Genomic DNA, 21867 nt, shown 5'->3' on the forward strand with positions numbered 1-21867 from the left:
AAGTGTTGAGTACATCCCTCTTTAAACCATCTTTATTTAGAGATGAGATAAATATAACTTAATGACTCTTGATATCCATCATTTTTTTATGAATTTGGGTGACAGCTAGTCTCCATTTCTGCATCCATTCTGCAAATGTTTTGCCATCTGTAAGTACCCAAGGTGCGCTCAACTGAGCTGGCTGCTCCCACCTGAAAAAGAAAACAACAGCATACATTTTCTATATTCAAGTCACTAAAGTCTTAGAAAAAACTCTACTACTACTGATTTTTCTAATAATTCAACTAAAAGTATTTGCATACACACTTTTCAGAATGTTCAAATTGACGTTGTGGAAGCCTAGTATTCAATTAATGTTTTGTATAATAAAAAGTGCTTGATACTGATAATGGTACTTAACTATAATTTGTACTGATTGATACATAAAATGGCCACTGCAACTATTTAAATTTTTCAACTGACTTTTTTAGGGGATTCATTATCACTAAGTTAATCACAAAGTACTGCAGAATTCACAAATGATTATTTTCTTCAGTCCAAATATGACAACAGGTAACTGGGTTATTTAATGGGAGTGTAAGAAATATGACAAATACTTTTATCTTTTTTAAAAACATGAAAACAAGATTTCCATGCCAAATGGGTTAGTTTGTAAATTATCTCATGAATGATCATGTCTAGCTAGTTAAAATATAAGACATTTCCTTCTGTTAATGAATAATCTATGGTGAAATTTAGTGTTGTCTAATTTTATTTCCCCTTAGATTTCTAAACCATTTAATTGATTTAATGATTAATTGAACATCTAATTAATTAAAAATAGATAGACTTGTAATGTCATCGAAGTGGAACATATTTGTAAAGTTTGAACGAAATTTCATTGTTATAGATAACATCATTCTGTGTAACCACCATGACTTACCATGTATCAACTTGATTTTTGATACTCTCAATGTCTGAAGCTTGAGTAGATACAGCTGAAATCCGCCTTTCTAACTTGGGTAGAAATTTCTGGCTCTGAGCTCTGTTGTGTTGTTCTATTTTTTGTGTAAGATCTGAAAGATACAATCCCACTTTTATGTTATTTTTTGTGTAAGATCTGAAAGATACAATCCCACTTTTATGTTATTTTATGTTTTAGATGTGAGAAATAGAATTCCACTTTCATAACTGGTTTACCTCTATCACTGAATAAGCTACCCATCATATCCCCTCCAGTAAATACCATCACCTACCCATCATTACTCCAACTGGTGTGATGGAACAAGTCTGGGTGTGATGGAATAAGTCTGGGTGTGATGGGTGTGATGGAACAAGTCTGGGTGTGATGGAACAAGTCTGGGTGTGATGGAATAAGTCTGGGTGTGATGGGTGTGATGGAACAAGTATGGGTGTGATGGAACAAGGCTGGGTGTGATGGAACAAGTCTGGGTGTGATGGAACAAGTCTGGGTGTGATGGGTGTGATGGAACAAGTATGGGTGTGATGGGTGTGATGGAACAAGGCTGGGTGTGATGGAACAAGTCTGGGTGTGATGGAACAAGTCTGAGTGTGATGGAACAAGTCTGGGTGTGATGGAACAAGGCTGGGTGTGATGGAACAAGTCTGGATGTGATGGAACAAGTCTGGGTGTGATGGAACAAGTCTGGGTGTGATGGAACAAGTCTGGGTGTGATGGAACAAGTATGGGTGTGATGGAACAAGGCTGGGTGTGATGGAATAAGTCTGGGTGTGATGGAACAAGTCTGGGTGTGATGGAACAAGGCTGGGTGTGATGGGTGTGATGGAACAAGTCTGGGTGTGATGGAACAAGGCTGGGTGTGATGGAACAAGTATGGGTGTGATGGAACAAGGCTGGGTGTGATGGAACAAGGCTGGGTGTGATGGAACAAGTATGGGTGTGATGGAACAAGTCTGGGTGTGATGGAACAAGTCTGGGTGTGATGGAACAAGTCTGGGTGTGATGGGTGTGATGGAACAAGTATGGGTGTGATGGGTGTGATGGAACAAGGCTGGGTGTGATGGAACAAGTCTGGGTGTGATGGAACAAGTCTGGGTGTGATGGAACAAGTCTGGGTGTGATGGAACAAGTCTGGGTGTGATGGAACAAGTCTGGGTGTGATGGAACAAGTCTGGGTGTGATGGAACAAGTCTGGATGTGATGGAACAAGTCTGGGTGTGATGGAACAAGTCTGGGTGTGATGGAACAAGTCTGGGTGTGATGGAACAAGTATGGGTGTGATGGAACAAGGCTGGGTGTGATGGAATAAGTCTGGGTGTGATGGGTGTGATGGAACAAGTCTGGGTGTGATGGGTGTGATGGAACAAGGCTGGGTGTGATGGGTGTGATGGAACAAGTCTGGGTGTGATGGAACAAGGCTGGGTGTGATGGAACAAGTCTGGGTGTGATGGAACAAGTCTGGGTGTGATGGAACAAGTCTGGGTGTGATGGAACAAGGCTGGGTGTGATGGAACAAGTCTGGGTGTGATGGAACAAGGCTGGGTGTGATGGGTGTGATGGAACAAGTCTGGGTGTGATGGAACAAGTCTGGGTGTGATGGAACAAGTCTGGGTGTGATGGGTGTGATGGAACAAGTCTGGGTGTGATGGAACAAGTCTGGGTGTGATGGGTGTGATGGAACAAGTCTGGGTGTGATGGAACAAGTCTGGGTGTGATGGGTGTGATGGAACAAGGCTGGGTGTGATGGGTGTGATGGAACAAGTCTGGGTGTGATGGAACAAGTCTGGGTGTGATGGAACAAGGCTGGGTGTGATGGAACAAGTCTGGGTGTGATGGAACAAGTCTGGGTGTGATGGAACAAGGCTGGGTGTGATGGAACAAGTCTGGATGTGATGGAACAAGTCTGGGTGTGATGGAACAAGTCTGGGTGTGATGGAACAAGTCTGGGTGTGATGGAACAAGTATGGGTGTGATGGAACAAGGCTGGGTGTGATGGAATAAGTCTGGGTGTGATGGGTGTGATGGAACAAGTCTGGGTGTGATGGGTGTGATGGAACAAGGCTGGGTGTGATGGGTGTGATGGAACAAGTCTGGGTGTGATGGAACAAGGCTGGGTGTGATGGAACAAGTCTGGGTGTGATGGAACAAGTCTGGGTGTGATGGAACAAGTCTGGGTGTGATGGAACAAGGCTGGGTGTGATGGAACAAGTCTGGGTGTGATGGAACAAGGCTGGGTGTGATGGAACAAGTCTGGGTGTGATGGAACAAGGCTGGGTGTGATGGAACAAGTCTGGGTGTGATGGAACAAGTCTGGGTGTGATGGGTGTGATGGAACAAGTCTGGGTGTGATGGGTGTGATGGAACAAGTCTGGGTGTGATGGAACAAGGCTGGGTGTGATGGGTGTGATGGAACAAGTCTGGGTGTGATGGAACAAGTCTGGGTGTGATGGAACAAGTCTGGGTGTGATGGAACAAGGCTGGGTGTGATGGGTGTGATGGAACAAGTCTGGGTGTGATGGAACAAGGCTGGGTGTGATGGAACAAGTCTGGGTGTGATGGAACAAGTCTGGGTGTGATGGAACAAGGCTGGGTGTGATGGAACAAGTCTGGGTGTGATGGAACAAGTCTGGGTGTGATGGAACAAGTCTGGGTGTGATGGGTGTGATGGAACAAGTCTGGGTGTGATGGAACAAGTCTGGGTGTGATGGAACAAGTCTGGGTGTGATGGAACAAGTCTGGGTGTGATGGGTGTGATGGAACAAGTCTGGGTGTGATGGAACAAGTCTGGGTGTGATGGAACAAGTCTGGGTGTGATGGGTGTGATGGAACAAGTCTGGGTGTGATGGGTGTGATGGAACAAGTCTGGGTGTGATGGAACAAGTCTGAGTGTACAAATGTGGGAGAGTGGTATTAATTGGGAGATGGTTGGCAAATATTATTAGTGGACAAATTGGCAATTCACTTGGTTGGTTTAGTCAAAGGAAAAGTTACCAGGCAAGTGGGAGGGGGGGGGGGAAAGTTAGTCCCTGCTGTATATTATACTGTCAATCCTAAAAGCTCATTCCCTCAAGTGTTGAACACTAGATCACTTTACTAGAAGTTTTCTTTTTTCTTAAGTATATTTCATTCTCCCAAATACATCATAATTTGTAAGATACCAACAAGTTTAAAATCATACATAACAAAGGTTAATCAATTTGTTTTTAATATAGGTTAATTATTTTTAAAAGAAAATTAAAATGCAGATTTATTTTAGTAAAAATATTTTTTTAAATTAAAAAAAATCATAGTTGAACATTAACCAAGGTTGGAAAATTTGGTTACAATATCTTTCTAACAAATATATATCTAAAAAATACAAACTACACAATGACGATCTTTCATAGTTATAGTGTTTTCTTTGAAAAGACTTATAATACTTGTATGTACTCTTTTAGGTCAAATAACTTTTAAAGTGGCGAGGGAAGTGTGGGGAAGGAAGCAACACTAGTGTCATACTCAAATGTAATGATACATTCATGTAATGATATATTCCTGCTTTGTGATGTAGTTTTCCAACTTTGGTAAAACATTGAGTAAAAAATTAGCAATTTTCGCAAAAAAAAAACCCAAAACAAACAGAATGAAACAAATTCTAGAAAGAATCTAAAATTCCAACCTTTGATTTTTTCCTTAAAAGTAACTGTAAATAAAGGACATTTTTTTTTCACAAGAAAAGAATCCACTAGAAGTTAATTATATAAAACAGTTCTAGATGATTTCAATTTTTTAGCAAATGATTTATAGAACACGTTTGAGATTGTCAGTGATGTAATTAGCTATTAATTTTCTTCACAAATGTAAAAAATTGCTGGCATTTCCAAATCTTTTTTTTCACTTTTAAACTAACAATTAACAGGATATTAGTTTACATAATATGAGCAATAGATACATATTAACTAAGACTGTTCATGTGTGACCAACAGCACTTAATACACTTTATTTAGATCTACCTCTAGACAACACTGCAGGATTATGGTAAGTACACTTTAATCACCATTGTGCAATATTCTTATGGTTTCAATTTTTGTGCTTAAACCTTTTCATTAACATAAGGTGCAAAGAACAAAATTCAAACTAAATTTATTATTATAAAAAAAAATTATGATTTTATCTGAAAATATAGTACACAGTTATGAGCTGGGTTTGCGAAAGAAGTTAGCGTGTTGTTCAAATTGGTGCAAGTAGTTAGAGTGTTGTTCAAATTGGTGAAAGTAGTTAAAGTGTTGTTCAAATTGGTGCAAGTAGTTAAAGTGTTGTTCAAATTGGTGCAAGTAATAAAATGAATGCATGAAAGATAGTAAGGTTTTGTGGTAGAAACTGATTGATGTGGAATGGAAGTGAGACAGTTAAATTAATCCAGTTGACTTGATGTGAGAGGTAATCTGTGTCTACTAAGATGGTGATGTTAGTAGTAGGAATGAAACCTGAAATAGAAAGTCCTAAGTATTCTGTCAAGTGTATTCACTTTGTGTATTCACCAAAGGATAATGTTGGAGAAGTGACATAGGTAGAGGACCGCCGACAGTGTTTAATAATGGTATGGAAAGCTGAAATGCTCTCACAACCTTAACAAACACATTACTTCGCTTTAAGTGGTAGATAATTGACAGAAATTTAATAAAAAAAGCGGGAGTGATCTCCACTAAACTTTCTCAAATATTCTTAGATAACACTGATGGGGATAGCAATATCCATTACAATCAGGAAATAGACATGTTTATTTTTAAACACATTTTTAAATAGTTGAATTTTTAAATAGAATAGAATCATGTAAAAAAAAATTGCACTCCAAATGAACAGCAAACAATGTGTCTATAATAGTGCGGAACATAGTACTAAACAAACTTTGATTAAATAACTAACATTTTGTGTCACAATACATTGTCTTCGGGATAGACATACATGAAAAGTTTGAATAAATAAGTCAGTGGAAGTGTTCACAATTTTGCTTGCAAGATTCTAACCATGACGGACAATAGACTGAGGAATCAAGTTGAACTTAAACTCATGCCTTTTTAGAGACATTGAAAATAGAGTAAAATACTACTTCCAGTCACTGGAAATCAGTTAAAATTTAAAAAATAAAGCGGGAGTGATCTCCCCAAAACTCTCAAATATTCTTATATGGCACTATGGCCATGGCAACTCAGGATATAGACATGATTTTTAATCCACTTTAAATACTTAAACCTTAAAAAAATAATAGAATCTAGTAGAAAAAGAATTGCGCACCAAGTGAATGGCAAACAATATGTGTATAATAGTGCGGAATATTAGTACTTTATAAACTCACGTGTTTTTTGAGCAATCGGAAATAGCGTAAAGTACTACTTCCGGTCAATGGAAATTACTCAAAATTCGAAAGAAGGCAGAGAATTAGATCTTTTAGTTATATGTGGAATTTCGTGTATCTATGAGAAAACAGTATTCAATTTATAAGCTTTTGAAAAAAAAAAAAGTAGAATAAGTTCCACTTCAGGTTACTGGACATGGCTTAAAAGTTGATACAGAACAATAATTTTGATATAACACTTATAAATTATATATAAAATTTCATCAACCTGTAATGGAACTCAAGTTATCATGTTTACAAACACACAAGACATACAGACAAAATTGTAAAACATTTTCCTACTCAGGGAGGTATTAAATATTGGGGTGAGGGTTGTTTTATGTTGTTTTTTTTTTACATTAGTGATTGTGGTTAGGGTTAAAGTTATTTATATTTTCTCAAACTTCAATATTTGGATACAGAAAGACTTTAAATAAGAAATTTAATATATTCAGGGTTCGTACTACTTTTTGAAAATGAAATTCCAGACTTTTCCCAGACTTTTTTGGAAAAATTCCAGACTTTAGACAGATAATGTGTTGTACTCTCATTATAATTACTTATACTAAATTGACATTTATTTTAGGCAATTGAGCTATATTTATTTTGAACTTTCTCTAGCAAAATTCACAGAAAATCACTTTTCTAAATTTACCAGTCCACTCTACCTAAAATTTTAATAATTAAAATAATTGATTAAAATGATGCAACTATTTTGTTTCCAACATTACTGATGTTATCTGTTCATGATCTAATTGCTTATGTTTTCAATTAAACTATTATTAAAATGGTATTGTATAATAGTGAGAGTAAATTACTTTCAAGAATAATAATGTAATGCATTAATTTAGGTCTGCTCTTGTTAAGTAGCCTAACATAGGCTACTTGTAAAAAAAAATGTGGAGCAAAAAAAAAAAAAAAACCCCACATCATTCACTGTTTGTGCTAACAGTATAACTTATAGCTGAGGAACGGGTCTGCAATAAGGAAAAAATTTCTGGTATTCTTCACCCCACACACACACAAGACACGGTGAAGGGGTCACTGTGAGGTCATAGTAGTCTAGACTTCAGTATGCCTGTTTAATACGTCATAGCATGAACTCACTGTGATGTGACTTATACCCTTCCCCATCCTCTTTACCAAGCTGTACCAACTACCAAGCTGTACCAACTACCAAGCTGTACAAACTACCAAGCTGTACAAACTACGCACTTTTGGGGTCACGGTGAGTTCACACAAGTGACTGTAGTTACAAGGAGGGGCGGGGTATTCTAATCGTCAGCGTTTGCAAATATTTCAAAAACAGTTTAACGGAAGGTGGATTAAAATTAAAGGGGGGGGGGGGGTCGTAAGACTTTGTGTCCACAAGTTACACTTAACATCGAAGTGCTTACATTCTAAAACAAACATAAACCTTGTATCCTGCGTGTGGAAAGTAAAATTAAGGAGACTGTGCTTGTGTTTTAAAACCATCATAGCGTGTAAATAAAACACGGTATTTAGCTCTATATCTACCCTAACATTATTGCAAGAGCATGTCGTCGCACTTCAGAGGGAGGGTCTAAAATCATAAATGGATGACCCTTACAGACGGATACATTATATCTAAACTACCACTCACACATCTTCCACTTAATTTTTTGTTATGACTGTCTGCATGCAAATTCAAAAAATGAAAAATAGCAGGTAAAATCGAGAGCCTAACAATTCTGAGGATGATCATTCTTTCATTAAATTACAAATTTAAATACTTGTAACACATTCACACGGTCAGTCGGGCTACAAAATATCTCTTCCCTCCCCATCCCCTCCTCTCCCAATGACGTAGTAACTGAGCATCTGTTTTTTTAAGCGAACCAGTGAAAAACGTCACAACACAGCGTAAACCCGCGCAATAAATTTTTTTGGAGTAAATTTGCTTAAAAATAGCAATTTTTTAATTTGGAAAATATGGACTTCGAAGTTTTGTTTCTAAAATTAGATTCCAGACTTTTTCCAGACATTAAAAAAATCCAGCCCAAAAACTAGCGATTTTCCAGACTTTTTTTAAGTCTGAAATTCACTTTTCTAAATTCAAGACTTTTTCCAGACTTTCCAGACTGCGTACGAACCCTGTATATTCCCAAAACCCAGGCAGCGCTGGGTATATGATGCTTAATAAACACACAAAAAAGGACTACGTAGCCTACTGGTAGAGAGCTAGACTGCTATACTGAGAGTCTGGAGTTCAAATCTGGGTTCAAATCAGTGGAACGTCACTGACTCCATCCAGCTATGATGGGTAACTAAGACACGTTAGGATAAAAAGGTGGCTAACCACACTATCCCTTCATAGTGCTAACCACACTATCCCTTCATAGTGCTAACCACACTATCCCTTCATAGTGCTAACCACACTATCCCTTCATAGTGCTAACCACACTATCCCTTCATAGTGCTAACCACACTATCCCTTCATAGTGCTAACCACACTATCCCTTCATAGTGCTAACCACACTATCCCTTCATAGTGCTAACCACACTATCCCTTCATATGCTGAGGTCATAGTGCTAACCACACTATCCCTTCATATGCTGAGGTCATAGTGCTAACCACACTATCCCTTCATATGCTGAGGTCATAGTGCTAACCACACTATCCCTTCATAGTGCTAACCACACTATCCCTTCATATGCTGAGGTCATAGTGCTAACCACACTATCCCTTCATATGCTGAGGTCATAGTGCTAACCACACTATCCCTTCATATGCTGAGGTCATAGTGCTAACCACACTATCCCTTCATATGCTGAGGTCATAGTGCTAACCACACTATCCCTTCATAGTGCTAACCACACTATCCCTTCATATGCTGAGGTCATAGTGCTAACCACACTATCCCTTCATATGCCAAGGTCTCTGAAGCAGATAAACTCTATTTTATCTGCCCCATGTGTCTTGGACACAAAGGGAAATGATGATGAATAAAACACAAAGTCATAACGCTTTACAGTAGATAAGTTTTCACAAAGGCCAGTGCAGGGCCTGACTGGGACGGCTAGTATCCTATGTATATGGAAAAAAAAATCTATTTTTCAATTGATCCATTGGTTCATCCATCCATCCATCAAACAAGAATGGGAGACAACTCACCTATAAAAGAGTTGATGTCATCGTTTGTGTGAGCACCAGCTAATGCTGCTGCTACTCGCTTTTCTCTCTTCTGTTGGCTGATTCTCACTTCCTGTATACATCTCTCTATCTCTAGCAAATAATGAAACAAACTATCTGTGGACTAAACACCATTTTTTTAAGAAGTGAAACTGACAATCTTTCAAGAAACATCATGTAAAATTAAAGGCTTTCTAAAATTGGTCATGTATTTTAGAAACATCATGTAAATATAAAAGCTTTCTAAAATTGGTCATTTATTTAAGAAACATCATGTAAAAATAAAGGCTTTCTAAAATTGGTCATGTATTTAAGAAACATCATGTAAAAATAAAGGCTTTCTAAAATTGGTCATGTATTTAAGAAACATCATGTAAAAATAAAGGCTTTCTAAAATTGGTCATTTATTTGTAAAATCATGTGTTTTAATGTGTGCTCATCTAATTAAGTGAATAATTTGATTCAGTTTCTGTAAATGCCAACATTTTTGGGGTCACATTTGGCCAGTGCATTTTTTTCAAACAGTTGTTACTGATTAAAAAAAAATGTCCATACAAGAAACATGTTTTGGTCCAAACTTCATTTTAAAAGTTTATTATTTAAACGCTTTCATTATAACAACTGATCAGGTACTTTCTTGGAATAAAAGCAATCTATATATTTTTAAATGAACATTAATTGTTGTGCCTAATGATGACAATAGAAAAGTCAAGTAAAAAGAATAAAATATTTTTTTAGTGTTTACATTAAATTATAGACTTTTTTCTTTACCTTGAAGTGTGGAAAAGAAAAAGCTGAGGCCACATTAGAATAGGCTGATAGTTTGTCTCTTGCCAGTGGATTGATGGATGGAGCCAGTGATAAATCCAATGCACACAAACATGCCTTACTAGAGTGTACAGACACAAGGTACTCAAATAATGCACACACACACACACATATATATATATATATATATATAAGTTCGATTAACAGATTGAAATGTATGAAAGCTGACAAAACCCACTGTTACGGGTCAGTTGTAGGTTAGATTAGAATAGGTTAGAACTAGGGGAGAGTGCCTGTGTGAGTGGAGTTCACCTTACTGTGTAGTTACCCTAGTGTGTTTATGTCTTGTAATCCCAAGGTCGAATGCGGGTATAAAAGGGCGAGTGAACGATTGTGGGGGACAGTCAGCGGGTTAGTAGCGGTTAGGACGAGGGCTGTTCTGGTACGCTTGAATGCATTGAGACGAATAAAAGTAGAGAAGTTATACACGAAGTGTTGTTGATGATTTGAAACGAACCCAGAACGTAACAACTGGTGGCCAGTATGAATCAAGTAGAAGCATAAACTTGATGCTGTCCTGTCGTTTGCCTGATGCTGTCCTGATGTTTGCCTGATGCTGTCCTGTCGTTTGCCTGATGCTGTCCTGTCGTTTGCCTGATGCTGTCCTGTCGTTTGCCGGTTGCTGTCCTGATGTTTGCCGGTTGCTGTCCTGATGTTTGCCGGTTGCTGTCCTGATGTTTGCCGGTTGCTGTCCTGATGTTTGCCGGTTGCTGTCCTGATGTTTGCCGGTTGCTGTCCTGATGTTTGCCGGTTGCTGTCCTGATGTTTGCCGGTTGCTGCCCTGATGTTTGCCGGTTGCTGCCCTGATGTTTGCCGGTTGCTGCCCTGATGTTTGCCGGTTGCTGCCCTGATGTTTGCCGGTTGCTGTCCTGATGTTTGCCGGTTGCTGTCCTGATGTTTGCCGGTTGCTGTCCTGATGTTTGCCGGTTGCTGTCCTGATGTTTGCCGGTTGCTGTCCTGATGTTTGCCGGTTGCTGTCCTGATGTTTGCCGGTTGCTGTCCTGATGTTTGCCGGTTGCTGTCCTGATGTTTGCCGGTTGCTGTCCTGATGTTTGCCGGTTGCTGTCCTGATGTTTGCCGGTTGCTGTCCTGATGTTTGCCGGTTGCTGTCCTGATGTTTGCCGGTTGCTGTCCTGATGTTTGCCGGTTGCTGCCCTGATGTTTGCCGGTTGCTGCCCTGATGTTTGCCGGTTGCTGCCCTGATGTTTGCCGGTTGCTGCCCTGATGTTTGCCGGTTGCTGTCCTGATGTTTGCCGGTTGCTGTCCTGATGTTTGCCGGTTGCTGTCCTGATGTTTGCCGGTTGCTGTCCTGATGTTTGCCGGTTGCTGTCCTGATGTTTGCCGGTTGCTGTCCTGATGTTTGCCGGTTGCTGTCCTGATGTTTGCCGGTTGCTGTCCTGATGTTTGCCGGTTGCTGTCCTGATGTTTGCCGGTTGCTGTCCTGATGTTTGCCGGTTGCTGTCCTGATGTTTGCCGGTTGCTGTCCTGATGTTTGCCGGTTGCTGTCCTGATGTTTGCCGGTTGCTGTCCTGATGTTTGCCGGTTGCTGTCCTGATGTTTGCCGGTTGCTGTCCTGATGTTTGCCGGTTGCTGTCCTGATGTTTGCCGGTTGCTGTCCTGATGTTTGCCGGTTGCTGCCCTGATGTTTGCCGGTTGCTGCCCTGATGTTTGCCGGTTGCTGCCCTGATGTTTGCCGGTTGCTGCCCTGATGTTTGCCGGTTGCTGCCCTGATGTTTGCCGGTTGCTGTCCTGATGTTTGCCGGTTGCTGTCCTGATGTTTGCCGGTTGCTGTCCTGATGTTTGCCGGTTGCTGTCCTGATGTTTGCCGGTTGCTGTCCTGATGTTTGCCGGTTGCTGTCCTGATGTTTGCCGGTTGCTGTCCTGATGTTTGCCGGTTGCTGTCCTGATGTTTGCCGGTTGCTGTCCTGATGTTTGCCGGTTGCTGTCCTGATGTTTGCCGGTTGCTGTCCTGATGTTTGCCGGTTGCTGTCCTGATGTTTGCCGGTTGCTGTCCTGATGTTTGCCGGTTGCTGTCCTGATGTTTGCCGGTTGCTGTCCTGATGTTTGCCGGTTGCTGTCCTGATGTTTGCCGGTTGCTGTCCTGATGTTTGCCGGTTGCTGTCCTGATGTTTGCCGGTTGCTGTCCTGATGTTTGCCGGTTGCTGTCCTGATGTTTGCCGGTTGCTGTCCTGACGTTTGCTGGATGCTGTGGGGATGCCGTTAGCCCGACGCTATAGCTGTTTGACAGAGTATGTAACAACATCGACTGTGAGTTGCAAAATTTTTTGTGATGTAGAATGGTTGAGATATAGGTAGGAGTCGTAAACCAGTGTAGCCATAGAGCGCACAGGGTAGACTCAAATTTTTAGTGATGTAGAATGGTTGAGATATGAATAGGAGTCATAAACCAGTGTAGCCATAGAGCGCAGGTTGACTCAAATTTTTAGTGATGTGGAATGGTTGAGATATGGGTAGGAGTCGTAAACCAGTGTAGCCATAGAGCGCACAGGGTAGACTCAAATTTTTAGTGATGTAGAATGGTTGAGATATGAGTAGGAGTCGTAAACCAGTGTAGCCATAGAGCGCAGGTTGACTCAAATTTTTTGTGATGTGGAATGGTTGAGATATGGGTAGGATTCGTAAACCAGTGTAGCCATAGAGCGCACAGGGTAGACTCAACAATTTTGGTGTGGAAAGTTCTTAGATTCGGTGCGATGCAACTGGGTGTGTATGATTTTTTTGTGTGTGTTAGTTACACGGATGATTTGTGCTAGCTCTAAATTGTAGCAGTTCTGTATATTGTCATTATGTATTTCATTGTATATACAATCTGTCATATACATTCTTCGGAATGTATATTTTTAACTTGTCTACTAGTGTATGTGTATGAAAGGCTTTGTGTTTTTTATTTAGCTAGGATTTGTTAGTCAGTATTTGTAGTTATTACTACAAATACTTAGGTGGGGGGTAGTGTTACGGGTCAGTTGTAGGTTAGATTAGAATAGGTTAGAACTAGGGGAGAGTGCCTGTGTGAGTGGAGTTCACCTTACTGTGTAGTTACCCTAGTGTGTTTATGTCTTGTAATCCCAAGGTCGAATGCGGGTATAAAAGGGCGAGTGAACGATTGTGGGGGACAGTCAGCGGGTTAGTAGCGGTTAGGACGAGGGCTGTTCTGGTACGCTTGAATGCATTGAGACGAATAAAAGTAGAGAAGTTATACACGAAGTGTTGTTGATGATTTGAAACGAACCCAGAACGTAACACCCACCTATTATATTTCCCTGCCAAAAACCCACCTGTTATATTTCCCTGCCAAAAACCCACCTGTTATATTTCCCTGCCAAAACCCACCTGTTATATTTCCCTGCCAAAAACCCACCTGTTATATTTCCCTGCCAAAACCCACCTGTTAGATTTCCCTGCCAAAAACCCACCTGTTATATTTACCTGTCAAGAGTAACTACAAGCAGGCTTGAGAGGACAAGGGGGGAAAACTTTTCTAATTCTGATATCAAACTTCCTGTTAGTCCTGCTGTCAGAGATTTGACTTCTGCCTCATGAGATTCTATAGACTTAGACCTGATGTAAGCCAAAACCTGAAGAAATATCATCTTTAGAACTTCATAATACAAAGAGGGAACCAGGTTGCCAAAAGTTTTAAGAAAGGGACAGGAACAAGGAAGTTTCATTCATCCTAAAATACTGTTCACATTTATCCTAAAATACTGTCCTATACTACCCACCTGTTCACATTTATCCTAAACTACTGTGCTATATTACCCACCTGTTCACATTTATCCTAAAATACTGTGCTATATTACCTTACCGTTCACATTTATCCTAAACTACTGTGCTATATTACCTAACCGTTCACATTTATCCTAAAATACTGTGCTATATTACCTAACTATTCACATTTATCCTAAAATACTGTGCTATATTACCCACCTGTTCACATTTATCCTAAACTACTGTGCTATAATACCAAACCGTTCACATTTATCCTAAAATACTGTGCTATATTTCCTAACTATTCACATTTATCCTAAAATACTGTGCTATATTACCTTACCGTTCACATTTATCCTAAAATACTGTGCTATATTACCTAACCGTTCACATTTATCCTAAAATACTGTGCTATATTACCTAACCGTTCACATTTATCCTAAAATACTGTGCTATATTACCTAACCGTTCACATTTATCCTAAAATACTGTGCTATATTACCTAACTATTCACATTTATCCAAAAATACTGTGCTATATTACCTAACCATTCACATTTATCCTTAAATACTATTTTATATTACCCACCTGTTCACATTTATCCTAAAATACTGTGCTATATTACCCACCTGTTCAAATTTATCCTAAACTACTGTGCTATAATACCTAACCGTTCACATTTATCCTAAAATACTGTGCTATATTTCCTAACTATTCACATTTATCCTAAAATACTGTGCTATATTACCCACCTGTTCACATTTATCCTAAAATACTGTGCTATATTACCTAACCGTTCACATTTATCCTTAACTACTGTGCTATATTACCTAACCATTCACATTTATCCTAAAATACTGTGCTATATTACCTAACCGTTCACATTTATCCTAAACTACTGTGCTATATTACCCACCTGTTCACATTTATCCTAAAATACTGTGCTATATTACCTAACAGTTCACATTTATCCTAAACTACTGTGCTATATTACCTAATTGTTCACATTTATCCTAAAATCCTGTTCTATATTACCTAACCGTTCACATTTATCCTAAACTACTGTGCTATATTACCTAACCGTTCACATTTATCCTAAACTACTGTGCTATATTACCTAACCGTTCACATTTATCCTAAACTACTGTGCTATATTACCCACCTGTTCACATTTATCCTAAACTACTGTGCTATATTACCTAACCGTTCACATTTATCCTAAACTACTGTGCTATATTACCCACCTGTTCACATTTATCCTAAACTACTGTGCTATATTACCCACCTGTTCACATTTATCCTAAACTACTGTGCTATATTACCCACCTGTTCACATTTATCCTAAACTACTGTGCTACATTACCTAATTGTTCACATTTATCCTTAAATACTGTGCTATATTACCTAACTGTTCACATTTATCCTAAAATCCTGTTCTATATTACCTAACCGTTCACATTTATCCTAAAATACTGTGCTATATTACCTAACCGTTCACATTTATCCTAAAATACTGTGCTATATTACCTAACCGTTCACATTTATCCTAAAATACTGTGCTATATTACCTAACCGTTCACATTTATCCTAAAATACTGTGTTATATTACCTAACCGTTCACATTTATCCTAAAATACTGTGCTATATTACCCACCTGTTGACATTTATCCTAAACTACTGTGCTATATTACCTAACCGTTCACATTTATCCTAAACTACTGTGCTATATTACCTAACTATTCACATTTATCCTAAAATATTGTGCTATATTACCTAACTGTTCACATTTATCCTAAACTACTGTGCTATATTACCTAACCGTTCACATTTATCCTAAAATACTGTGCTATATTACCTACCGTTCACATTTATCCTAAAATACTGTGTTATATTACCTAACCGTTCACATTTATCCTAAAATACTGTGATATATTACCCACCTGTTGACATTTATCCTAAACTACTGTGCTATATTACCTAACCGTTCACATTTATCCTAAAATACTGTGCTATATTACCTAACCGTTCACATTTATCCTAAAATACTGTGCTATATTACCTAACCGTTCACATTTATCCTAAAATACTGTGCTATATTACCTAACCGTTCACATTTATCCTAAAATACTGTGCTATATTACCTAACCGTTCACATTTATCCTAAAATACTGTGCTATATTACCTAACCGTTCACATTTATCCTAAAATACTATTTTATATTACCCACCTGTTCACATTTATCCTAAAATACTGTGCTATATTACCCACCTGTTCACATTTATCCTAAAATTCTGTGCTATATTACCTAACAGTTCACATTTATCCTTAACTACTGTGCTATATTACCTAACCATTCACATTTATCCTAAAATACTGTGCTATATTACCTACCTGTTCACATTTATCCTAAACTACTGTGCTATATTACCTAACCGTTCACATTTATCCTAAACTACTGTGCTATATTACCCACCTGTTCACATTTATCCTAAACTACTGTGCTACATTACCTAATTGTTCACATTTATCCTAAAATACTGTGCTATATTACCTAACTGTTCACATTTATCCTAAAATCCTGTTCTATATTACCTAACCGTTCACATTTATCCTAAAATACTGTGCTATATTACCTAACCGTTCACATTTATCCTAAAATACTGTGCTATATTACCTAACCGTTCACATTTATCCTAAAATACTGTGCTATATTACCTAACCGTTCACATTTATCCTAAAATACTGTGTTATATTACCTAACCGTTCACATTTATCCTAAAATACTGTGCTATATTACCCACCTGTTGACATTTATCCTAAACTACTGTGCTATATTACCTAACCGTTCACATTTATCCTAAACTACTGTGCTATATTACCTAACTATTCACATTTATCCTAAAATATTGTGCTATATTACCTAACTGTTCACATTTATCCTAAACTACTGTGCTATATTACCTAACCGTTCACATTTATCCTAAACTACTGTGCTATATTACCTAACCGTTCACATTTATCCTAAAATACTGTGCTATATTACCTAACCGTTCACATTTATCCTAAACTACTGTGCTATATTACCTAACCGTTCACATTTATCCTAAAATACTGTGCTATATTACCCACCTGTTCACATTTATCCTAAACTACTGTGCTATATTACCTAACCGTTCACATTTATCCTAAACTACTGTGCTTTATTACCTAACTATTCACATTTATCCTAAAATATTGTGCTATATTACCTAACTGTTCACATTTATCCTAAACTACTGTGCTATATTACCTAACCGTTCACATTTATCCTAAACTACTGTGCTATATTACCTAACCGTTCACATTTATCCTAAAATACTGTGCTATATTACCTAACCGTTCACATTTATCCTAAACTACTGTGCTATATTACCTAACCGTTCACATTTATCCTTAACTACTGTGCTATATTACCTAACTATTCACATTTATCCTAAAATACTGTGCTATATTACCTAACCGTTCACATTTATCCTAAAATACTGTGCTATATTACCTAACCGTTCACATTTATCCTTAACTACTGTGCTATATTACCTAACTATTCACATTTATCCTAAAATATTGTGCTATATTACCTAACTATTCACATTTATCCTAAAATATTGTGCTATATTACCTAACCGTTCACATTTATCCTAAAATACTGTGCTATATTACCCACCTGTTGACATTTATCCTAAACTACTGTGCTATATTACCTAACCGTTCACATTTATCCTAAACTACTGTGCTATATTACCTAACTATTCACATTTATCCTAAAATATTGTGCTATATTACCTAACTGTTCACATTTATCCTAAACTACTGTGCTATATTACCTAACGGTTCACAATTATCCTAAAATACTGTGCTATATTACCTACCGTTCACATTTATCCTAAAATACTGTGTTATATTACCTAACCGTTCACATTTATCCTAAAATACTGTGATATATTACCCACCTGTTGACATTTATCCTAAACTACTGTGCTATATTACCTAACCGTTCACATTTATCCTAAAATACTGTGCTATATTACCTAACCGTTCACATTTATCCTAAAATACTGTGCTATATTACCTAACCGTTCACATTTATCCTAAAATACTGTGCTATATTACCTAACCGTTCACATTTATCCTAAAATACTGTGCTATATTACCTAACCGTTCACATTTATCCTAAAATACTATTTTATATTACCCACCTGTTCACATTTATCCTAAAATACTGTGCTATATTACCCACCTGTTCACATTTATCCTAAAATTCTGTGCTATATTACCTAACAGTTCACATTTATCCTTAACTACTGTGCTATATTACCTAACCATTCACATTTATCCTAAAATACTGTGCTATATTACCTACCTGTTCACATTTATCCTAAACTACTGTGCTATATTACCTAACCGTTCACATTTATCCTAAACTACTGTGCTATATTACCCACCTGTTCACATTTATCCTAAACTACTGTGCTATATTACCCACCTGTTCACATTTATCCTAAACTACTGTGCTATATTACCCACCTGTTCACATTTATCCTAAACTACTGTGCTACATTACCTAATTGTTCACATTTATCCTAAAATACTGTGCTATATTACCTAACTGTTCACATTTATCCTAAAATCCTGTTCTATATTACCTAACCGTTCACATTTATCCTAAAATACTGTGCTATATTACCTAACCATTCACATTTATCCTAAAATACTGTGCTATATTACCTAACCGTTCACATTTATCCTAAAATACTGTGCTATATTACCTAACCGTTCACATTTATCCTAAAATACTGTGTTATATTACCTAACCGTTCACATTTATCCTAAAATACTGTGCTATATTACCCACCTGTTGACATTTATCCTAAACTACTGTGCTATATTACCTAACCGTTCACATTTATCCTAAACTACTGTGCTATATTACCTAACTATTCACATTTATCCTAAAATATTGTGCTATATTACCTAACTGTTCACATTTATCCTAAACTACTGTGCTATATTACCTAACCGTTCACATTTATCCTAAACTACTGTGCTATATTACCTAACCGTTCACATTTATCCTAAAATACTGTGCTATATTACCTAACCGTTCACATTTATCCTAAACTACTGTGCTATATTACCTAACCGTTCACATTTATCCTAAAATACTGTGCTATATTACCCACCTGTTCACATTTATCCTAAACTACTGTGCTATATTACCTAACCGTTCACATTTATCCTAAACTACTGTGCTATATTACCTAACTATTCACATTTATCCTAAAATATTGTGCTATATTACCTAACTGTTCACATTTATCCTAAACTACTGTGCTATATTACCTAACCGTTCACATTTATCCTAAACTACTGTGCTATATTACCTAACCGTTCACATTTATCCTAAAATACTGTGCTATATTACCTAACCGTTCACATTTATCCTAAACTACTGTGCTATATTACCTAACCGTTCACATTTATCCTTAACTACTGTGCTATATTACCTAACTATTCACATTTATCCTAAAATATTGTGCTATATTACCTAACCGTTCACATTTATCCTAAACTACTGTGCTATATTACCTAACCGTTCACATTTATCCTAAACTACTGTGCTATATTACCTAACCGTTCACATTTATCCTAAAATACTGTGCTATATTACCTAACCGTTCACATTTATCCTAAAATACTGTGCTATATTACCTAACCGTTCACATTTATCCTAAAATACTGTGCTATATTACCTAACCGTTCACATTTATCCTAAAATACTGTGCTATATTACCTAACCGTTCACATTTATCCTAAACTACTGTGCTATATTACCTACCTGTTCACATTTATCCTAAACTACTGTGCTATATTACCTAACCGTTCACATTTATCCTAAACTACTGTGCTATATTACCTAACCGTTCACATTTATCCTAAACTACTGTGCTATATTACCCACCTGTTGTTTTTGTGCCTCCATTCTGTCTGGAGCAGAGGAGTTTTGTCTAGCAAGAAATGAAATCATCTGCTGGTTTTTCCCCTGTAATTAATATTAAAAAATAAATAAAATGTATCCAATATAATGGCTCCTTCCCCACTCCCCTCACGATAAATGATCATTTAAACCCTGGTTTTTACAAATAAGAATTGGTTTATATTGCCATCAGAGCAGATTTCATAATGTCAAAGTGAACAAACATGGATTTTATTTGTTTAGTTAACTGAGCTAGGTGGATGACACTCATCAGTGACTAGATGATAGAACAAATTAAAAGTAAGAGTAATAAGAAATGAAATAAACAACATAAATCTTGGTACAACACATTAGCAGCAAATGAGACACTCATAACAGAAGCAGTTGATAGATTTTGCAATGATCATTTGTAGAAAAACATTCATTTTCCATAAGAAGCTATTTTTTTTTTTTTTGCTAAATTAAATGAAATCAATTGTGTAAAATAAAAATAAAACTTGATTATGGGATTCCACGCAGACAGAAGTTAATTATAGCTTGAAAAAAATTATTTATATACATTTGAAAAAAAAAGAGTAAAGAATAGTTTTAAAACATTTCTAAAAAAAAAAAAGCCCCAACATTACCACAGTAGCCTTAAAGTCTTGAATTTGTTCAAATTTCCTTCTCAATACTTGTTTTTCATGTTTGGCCCTTTGAATGGCTTCAATCAGTTTGTCAGCCTCAGCTCTCAGACATGGTGCTACAGACCCTTCTATGGCCAACTCAACAACAGCATCAACATACCCTCTAGAGAAAATTTACATTTGTTATTAATTCCGTTTTTTTAATTTGAAATTTGCTTTTTTTACTACAGTCATCATGAGTAGTATGTAACTTTTCATCAATGAGGTTGTCATCTTTCTATTTTTAAGCTTCTGTATAGTTTGCAGTATACATTTGTTTGTTTGTGGAAAAAACTTGTAACTCAATTTTAACTTTTTTTTGGCAGCAATTAGGTTCGAACTTTCCAGATACAGTGATCTCCAATGGTATTTTGAGAATATCTCATTTTTAATCTAATCAGATATTCGTCAACAAACTTGAATGTAAAGATTATAAAATTGAAAAACAAGAAAAGTACTACTGATCAACTTGAATGTAAAGATTATAAAATTGAAAAACAAGAAAAGTACAACTGATCAACTTGAATGTAAAGATTATAAAATTGAAAAACAAGAAAAGTACAACTGATCAACTTGAATGTAAAGATTATAAAATTGAAAAACAAGAAAAGTACAACTGATCAACTTGAATGTAAAGATTATAAAATTGAAAAACAAGAAAAGTACAACTGATCAACTTGAATGTAAAGATTATAAAATTGAAAAACAAGAAAAGTACTACTGATCAACTTGAATGTAAAGATTATAAAATTGAAAAACAAGAAAAGTACAACTGATCAACTTGAATGTAAAGATTATAAAATTGAAAAACAAGAAAAGTACAACTGATTAATCAATCAGCTAGCCAAGGGAGGTAACTGTCAGTTACAGCTGATTGGTTTCTACACACACGCAGAGAGACACACAGAGACACACACACAGAGACACACACACGCACATACATACATGCATATATATATACACTCTAGCTGCACACCCGTGCTTTGGCAAGGTGAATCTTTTTTTCAATGTACCAATATCGGAACAGAACAAAACCAAACACAAGCACAAAGGAAAACAAACGCAAACAAACACAAGCACAACACAATACATGCAAACATAAACACAAATACAAACAAAAAGCAAATGCAAACTCAAACAAAA

The 21867-nt window shown here is 37.0% G+C and overlaps 1 protein-coding gene across 5 annotated transcripts in view; it reads right to left on the reverse strand.

Annotated features, from left to right (window-relative positions):
- Positions 1 to 18: 18 nt before the first annotated feature.
- LOC131931787 (HAUS augmin-like complex subunit 5) overlaps positions 19 to 21867 on the reverse strand; it is a 56576-nt gene continuing 34727 nt past the window's right edge. For 4 of the 5 annotated variants that reach the window (XM_059288626.1, XM_059288624.1, XM_059288623.1 and 1 more), the window contains exons 12-19: positions 20686 to 20848; positions 20045 to 20125; positions 13765 to 13913; positions 10261 to 10378; positions 9472 to 9613; positions 4620 to 4643; positions 923 to 1055; positions 19 to 191 (exon numbers count right to left, since the gene is read on the reverse strand). In XM_059288626.1, the coding sequence (XP_059144609.1) occupies positions 59 to 191; positions 923 to 1055; positions 4620 to 4643; positions 9472 to 9613; positions 10261 to 10378; positions 13765 to 13913; positions 20045 to 20125; positions 20686 to 20848 (943 nt within the window). In that variant the 3' untranslated portion in view covers positions 19 to 58. The remainder of the gene's footprint in view (positions 192 to 922; positions 1056 to 4619; positions 4644 to 9471; positions 9614 to 10260; positions 10379 to 13764; positions 13914 to 20044; positions 20126 to 20685; positions 20849 to 21867) is intronic. The other variant, XM_059288627.1, reaches the window with a different exon arrangement.

This window comes from Physella acuta, unplaced genomic scaffold (genome assembly GCF_028476545.2).
Source record: "Physella acuta isolate Inbredline_101_S28 unplaced genomic scaffold, ASM2847654v3 ptg002032l, whole genome shotgun sequence".
Lineage (NCBI taxonomy): Eukaryota > Metazoa > Mollusca > Gastropoda > Physidae > Physella > Physella acuta.